This window comes from Coenobita brevimanus, chromosome 104 (assembly GCF_032717465.1).
Source record: "Coenobita brevimanus isolate Jiangsu-jjx chromosome 104, ASM3271746v2, whole genome shotgun sequence".
NCBI classification, from domain to species: Eukaryota; Metazoa; Arthropoda; class Malacostraca; order Decapoda; family Coenobitidae; genus Coenobita; species Coenobita brevimanus.
In genome coordinates, this window is record NC_137057.1 from 28,864,959 (window position 1) to 28,872,954 (window position 7,996).

Sequence of the window (7,996 nt, forward strand, 5' to 3'; positions counted from 1 at the left end):
CGACCGTTTGTCCCCATCGCTTTCATTTGCGCGTCCTTATTACAAGTTGTATCAAGCTCTGCCGGCCCCTATATAATGAGCTCAGTCTCTGCATCATTGCCACTTAGATCTGCTCCTCATTTTGTTCACATCTCTGTCCTCCCCTGTACAGATATTATTATTGTGAGTGCTCAAGAAATCTCCAACCATCTAGCAGCTGTGTGTAATTTGAGTATAACTGTTGTTGCATTTTTTCTTGTACTGTATAGCATAAGTTTAATTTGTAGGCCTAGTGAAGTTTTTGTAATTCGTGTGGGGTTCTTTATGTCAGTCATTTTTGATAATAGTTTGTATCTGTAATTATTTATCTGGCATTCACTGAGTATTATCTGGTATCTCATTTTATCAGGGCTGACTTAGATAAATTTACTCTTGCTAATTTCGTGTTAATAGAGGCTATTGCAGTTAACCATATATTTAACCTGTTTTTGCCATTACATTATCCTTATGAGTCCTGAATGTTCTGTTGTTAATTTAAGCATTAAACTTTAACTTGTAATTTTACCTAACTCTTTTGTTTTGAACCTGGAACTTTACGGGACAGTAGTGATTTTTAGCATTCTCACTGAAAGTGTACGTTATCTTTCTCTGTTCCGTAACAATATATATATATATATATATATATATATATATATATATATATATATATATATATATATATATATATATATATATATATATAATTAATAATAAATACAAAATATGTACACTTCATTCAGGGGGGTTTACTTGAATTCGTACTTTACCCCCACTAAATACTGACTCCAAATTTGCAATTCTTGCTTGCATTCTGTGCATTGCGAACAGCACTACTGCAAATACAATATAGAAGATTATAAAGACAGTAAGTGCCGGGCTATACACATAATATGAGTTGAACATACTCAAACTCAAATCTTCCAAGGGCTTCATTGTTTCATTGATTAGTTGCATAGTCTCAAACTTAGGTGAAGTCAACTTAATACCTGTGCTCTTGTTTAAGTCCATATTAGGTAGTGCATGGAAATGTTTGTGTGTATGACTGAGGAGGGTGTAGTGATTGATGGTGGATAAAATGGACATGGATGGTGTAAATACCACACAGTAGTCTGATGCTATGTATAATCCTGATGCTGAAGTATGAGATGGAGGTATATCTGGACAGCCTATGTAAACTGATGTGTTATGATTAAAATTAAAAAAAACTGTGAGCGTCCGATGCATTGATGGTGTACAAGCTTATCTGGAGCAAATGTGAAGTTGCAGTGGTAATGAATGTCGCGATTTCTTATGATAGCCATTTCACAAGGGACTGTATCAGTAAGCTGAAACGTGAAAATATACGCAGGACAAAGATGAACAGCATGTAATGATATACGGCACTTTCGTTCAATCGTTGATTCATTGCGAAAGTGACAGTGTTCCGTCTCTTGGAGACCATGATGAGTTCGGTGTCTGTGTTGATGTTGATGATGACCAAAGTGTTATTATTCTTAGAAGGGAAGGGGTGTATTTGGCATACTCTGAACAGGTCGGCAGTTATGAATGGTACATAAACTACTACTGATGTTGGTGTTAGCGTTGCTTCTAAATATGGATGATATTGCATGAAATCACTACTTCGGAACTAAGGCTTCAGTTTATATTTATGTATGCCTTGACTAATTGTCTGACGTAGCTCATGAACTGGAAGTAAGTCAATTGTGATCTTGCCATTACCGGCATTCGAAATTCCTTGCTGAAGTGCCCTGTAACGAACTCTAGTGTTGTCTGATTGGAGTAGAATTGTGTCAATGTGTTCCATGATGATGGAGAAGTGTTGGAAAAGTGTTATATTCCCTTCCATGGCATTTATTTTATCTACACTTTGGAGACCTATGTTTTCCGCCTTTTTCAGATTTTTCACGATTGTCTTCATTGCTGAGTCATGTCCAGCGATGAATTTATCTTGGTATGTTAGTACCTGAGCTATTTTATTAAATTTGTTGTTTATTTCTTGAAGATCTTCCTCTGTACCCAATCCAAAGATGTTCCCAAGAATTGCACCACCCAGGTCAAACAAACCGCGCTTTTGGCGAGTACGTGTAATGTTCGTGACTCTCAATACCTCTGTTCTATGAGATGGGAGATCCTGGATCATGATGAGCATAGTTGACTTTGCCTGTTCTATCTTCCATTTCGCTAACATCACTATTTCATCCATTTCCTTTGTGTTATGTGCTTGTGAAACATAGCCTCCTATCATGAAGTCCAGGGTCCTCATGGGTTTGGCGATGTTCTCTAGATAAGAAGGTAATTCGTATAAGTAATCCAAACTGATTTCAGTACTCATGACATCTTTTACGATTGATGTCGTGGCTGTCGGAGCTATGAGGCATCCTTGCCGTACTATGTGTTGGGGGTCTAAGTGAGCATATCCTCTTGCTATGTAGAGGAGAATCCATAAGTCCATTCATCGTTACCTACCGACAAAAATATTTATTAATTTACTAATATGGTCATGCTGCGGTCGATGATAGTGATGATGTGCGTTACGGTTGACTAACGTAGAACAATATTTTGCTTGTTATTTCATTTATAGAAGGAGTTTAAATCGATATGTAAATCATTGTAGATTTTTTTGGAACAGTTGCACCTATGTTTGATTGTTTGGTATAATGACCTGTATTTTTGTAATTACTGTTGTTTTCTTGATTGGTTTCATGAGTTATGTTCGGTTGTTCGGTGGTATCCGAGGCTGTATAATTATTGGATAGTTCCCTTGAAACTCGTTTTAAATGGTCAATATGAACTTGTTTCTCTTGACAGTGACCTAATTAAAACCTCGTATTTATGTTAATTACTCTGTATGGGCCCTCAAACTTCGGGGATAATTTATTGTCTCTCGTATGAATGATACCATAAGCAGTGTCTCCTAAGCTGATAGACGAGTCTCTTGCCTTTTTATTAAATGCCTCCGTCATTTCTTCCTTGGACATAGTTAATTGTTTTTTTACTCTTTTATGTATGTCCTGGAATTCACGTAAACGGAGTTTAGGGTAATCATCGTAGTTGTATATGGGCAGATTTTCACCTTCTAGAATTTCATATGGGAGTTTTTTATTTGTCCCATATATAATGAAATGTGGTGTGTCTCCTACAGATTTATTTATAGATCCATTAATTGATGCTTCTACTCTGGGAATCCAATCATCTCAGCTTGCATAATTTTCATTGAGAATGTGTCGTAGTACATCTAATACTTTTTTGTTTTGTCTCTCTACTAACCCATTGGATGCTGGGTGATAGGCTAAAATATTAACCTTTTTGATATTGAATTCTTTACATATTTCTTGCAAGATATCAGAAGTAAATTCACCTCCATTATCGCTTATTAATACCTTTGGGGTAGTAAAGCGACATATTGCATTATCTATTATTGCCTTTGCTACTGTCTCTGCTGTTTTATCCTTAATTGGGGATAAAATTACATAACGGGAGGAATGATCCATTGCTACGAATAGGTATTGGTTATTATTGTATGATAACGGCATCTTGAGTAAATCAACCGCGACAACGTTCCATGGTTGATGTGGTATAGGGTAATCACCTATAGGTGCAGGTGTAATCGGGTATCCTTTTTGTTTTGCACATGATTCGCATCTGTCTATATAATTGTTTATATCTTTTCGTAATGATGACCAGTAATATAACAACTGGACTTGTTTGAATATCCTATCCTTCCCAGGATGTCCTGCATGTGGGCTATCGTGTATCGTTCGTAATACTTGGGGTATCATGTCATTAGGTACCACTAATTGTTTATTTCTTCGGGTTTTGGTTGTCCTGGGTTGATCCTGTATAAGATGTTATTGATTACTGTGAATTGTTCTAGTGGTACATGTAGTTTGGGTAATTGTATGTCATCTCCACTTTCTAACTTGCATATAACTTTAGACCATGCTGGATCAAGTCATTGTGTTTTCGCGATTTCATCGTGGTTTGGGATGTTTCCTTTAAGATCTAATGCCGCGACCTGAATTGTTTTCGGGTTCCTGGATAATGCATCAGCTACTAGATTCATTTTGCCTTGTATATAATGAATATGTACATTGTAGTTGACGACTGTACATTTCCATCTTGTTCTCCTCCCAGAGAGGAGTTTTTCTTTAAACATACCCACTAGCGGTTTATGGTCGGTGAATAAGTGTATTTCGTAACCATATACCAAATCTCGAAACTTTTGTAATGCAAAAACCACTGCAAGTGCCTCTAAGTCTGTAGTGCAATAATTTTTCTCTGCACCCTTTACTTGTCTGCTGGCATATGCAATAGGTTGATTCTGTCCTCTTTTATCTTCTTGCATCAATACAGCCCCAAATCCTTTAATTGATGCATCTGTACAAATAGTAAATGGTTTTGTGAAATCCGGATATGCCAAACATGGTGCATTTGTAAGTTTATTTTCTAATTTGTTAAATGCTTGTTTTTATTCTTCTCCCCATTGGAATATAGCGTATTTTTTTAAGTAGTTGGAATAGAGGAAAGGCTATATGAGAGAATTGTTGTATGAATGACCTATAGTACCCAGCTAGACCTAAAAATTGTCTAACTTCGTCAGTCAAAGTGGGTTCAGGGAAGTCTCTCACTGCCTATTTTTTGTCATCGGAGGTGTGAATACCTTCAGCATTTGGCTAAGAATTTTATTTCCTTAAAGCAAAATTTGCATTTAGAAAGCTTAATTTTTAAAACGGCATCATCAAGCTTTTGTAAGAGTAGGTCTAATTTCTGGAGATGTTCTGTGATATCTTTCGTTGCGATGATAATATCATCACGATAAACAAATATTCCTTGTCCTAAAATTCCGGACAATACGTCATTCATAAGACACTGGAATGTGCCCGGGGCTGTCTTCAGTCCCACTGGCATACTCCTGTACTGATAATATCCTGTATTTGTGGAAAAGGCAGTGTATTTACGTGACTCCTGATCTACTGGAATTTGATAGTATCCATTGACCAAATCTATCATGGAAAATACATTTTCTGGTCCAATATTCTGTAGGATGTCACTTAGCAATGGCATGGGAAACAGGTCTGGGACTGTGTCATTGTTTAGTTTACGGTAATCTACTACCTCACGCATTTCTCCATTTCTTTTGATCACGAAGAATAATGGGGCATTCCACGGGGAGACTGATGGCTCAGTATTTCCAAGTTTTAATATTTCATCGACATACTGGTTTGCGAGTGTATGTTGAGATTATGGGACTCCTTAGGCAGGTACGAAAATCGGTAGTGTGTCTGGGTTAATCTTGTGATTAACCAGGTTAGTACACCCTAATTGTTCTCTGGGTAATACTACGGTGTCCCTATGTTTTTCCAACAGGTTTAACACATCATTTTCTTCATCAAATTCACTTGTGTGAATTAAATTCTCTTTTATGCTTTCCCTATCCGTAGATTTTATCTCACTTGTCACTCCAGCTAAAACCATTTCCATCACGGGGATGGGACATTTTTCAATATTAACTATACAAGTCCCCTTTTTCAACTGTACTTCCTCATTCATGTGATTAATTAGGAATATCTGAGTTTGCCCATCATCGTTCATCTGACATAATGCGTTTTCTACTGACAATGCTTTTACTTTACATAATTCTTCCAAGACAAGAACAGTACTATTCTTCATCCCACCACTACCACCAACTATATGTGACTCTTTGGTCTTGTAATATGTACTGTAAGTCTTGAGTTTTGGTTAAAGTTATTGTGCTAGTTGAAGGCAGGAGTTAAAGATGAATACAGGGAGTTGATCTTGATTTATTATCTTCAAGGAAAGTCTAAGTTGAGCAGTGTATGTACAGTATTACACAGGAACGTAATCTATTAAGTCTCATCGGACCCTTCTTCTTATTTCCTCTCTCCACGACCTGTCGGTTCTATGGCTAGCCCCTTTCTGATCTCCGATTCCTACATTCTCGTTTAGCAGAGCTCGTGTCACGTGGGCTACACTGTCGTGGAAGCTTCTAGAGTCCTGTATGTCTGTGCATATGTAGTGCTTCCGGTCCCCACTGGCATACTGTTGATTAGGTATTTGCTGAACTCATTTCCTTTTGGTCAATTCTCGCTGACACATGTTAAGAAAGATAAATCTAAAATTTATATGATCTACTGTAATACCAAATGGTCATAATCTTTGCAAATAAAATTGCATGAAAATCATTTAGCCAGAAGATCCATGATAATTACTGGTATTCCTTGTATGTGTGATTTGTAATCTAAAGACCATTTCCTTTATACAATTTACATAAAAACACTCTGTCCAAAGAAACATGATAATGAATGAGTATTCCTTTCATGGTCATATGAAAAAAAGCGAAAGCACAGTGTGATTTACAGCATAAAGGTAGAAAAAATTACATTGCCCTTGTTTGCACAGTTAGACTGAAACATTTAATTGTCATCGAATTGAAGATCTTGGAGTTGAATTACACTAGAAAAACACATGGTTGCAGGTTTTCAGACACAGCATTGGCGTCATGACTGATATGGCATTATCAATGCAGCGTTCAAGATACTGAAATCTATATTTTGTCTATGTCATATCCTCTGGGGACGTGTTCATTATGGAAGTAGAATTAGCTGCCAGATCGCGTTTCATAGTAGCTTTCATGACGCTCCAGCACTCTTCAATGGGGTTTACTGATGCACTCTATGGGCTCGCCTGTAACATCTCTACATCGCAGAATTCCTCTTCCTCAACAACACTCTCAAGGCCAGGATGAACGGGTGCATTATCACACACAACAACAATGCTGTCAAGAGGCTCAGTAATTGTGCGGAGCATTCGTGGCGGCCAATCTTGACAGTCTTCCTTCTTGTAGCTACCCCTCCTGCGTTCCCAGTAGACAATGCCAGACTGTGAAATTCCACTGAGTATATGTATGTTTTTTCCTTTTGATGTAGGACTTTTCACCATGCAGCGAACTCCCTTACATGCATGCCCCTGAGATCGGCGCAGGAAAAGATTCACATTCGTTTCATCTACTGTTTTCCCACGTCCAGTCCTATTCATCAGTTTTTCCACATAGTCTTTCCGTTTGTGTTTATTTGCCTCGGAGTTCACAGAGGCAGGTTCTAGATGTACCGTTTTCACTGAGTACATTTGACCATCCAGATACTTGTGAACCGTGTTAGTGCCCACATGGATGCCAGTCTCATTAGCAAGCCTGTCAGCAATCTCCTTCAGTGTGATAACTGGGTTTTCCTTCACATATTGTATCATGTTGATGTGCTCTTGGCAAAGTTTTGCGAGCGCTTTTTTGCTGGTTCATCTGCTCGACGTATCCACCCACATGCCGTAGAAACCGCGATACCATTGGCTATTGCAACAGATCTCCAGTCACCACCGTTCTCAGCTGCCACTAAGATTCTTTTTTAGCTTCACCGGTTGTGTCAGTTTTGGAGTACTTGACCCGTTTTGTACCAGCCTTCACTCCTCTTCTCTTCTCTTCTTGAGTTCTGGTACAAATATTATCCTCGTCCGAGGTAAATTCGTTCCCACTTGATGCCATACTGCTGTAAGGAAAACAGAACATAAACCAAATTGTTTAACAAGAACCAAATTTAATGTATTAATGAACGCTGGTTCCTTGGCCGGCACGGGCCATGTAATTGCACAACTGCTTGACCGGCGTAGCCAATAACTTTTTGTCAAATTCTGGACATATGGGGCTTTTTTGCACGCACTATCAACAAGTCAACTCCCATCACTGCGTGCCATGTCAGTCTCCCTGAAGATCTCGTTTCCTTTAAATGCTGAAAAGAGAGAACGAACTTCCAAAGGCTAGTAAAAATAATAATTCGTGACTTTAAAATGAAAGAGTTCTTGTAAAAAAAATATGCCTAACCAACCTCATCTAACCTTATTTAGGTTAGATTAGGTTAGCTTAGGTTACGACAATAACCAAAACAAAACGTGTGATAGTGCCCGCAAA

The 7,996-nt window shown here is 38.0% G+C and overlaps 1 protein-coding gene across 1 annotated transcript in view; it reads right to left on the reverse strand.

The window, feature by feature from the left end:
- Nucleotides 1–7,423: 7,423 nt before the first annotated feature.
- LOC145416060 (hemicentin-1-like) overlaps nucleotides 7,424–7,996 on the reverse strand; it is a 66,854-nt gene continuing 66,281 nt past the window's right edge. Inside the window, exon 6 of the mRNA XM_080285157.1 lies at nucleotides 7,424–7,577. Coding sequence (XP_080141283.1) covers nucleotides 7,424–7,577 — 154 coding nt within the window. The remainder of the gene's footprint in view (nucleotides 7,578–7,996) is intronic.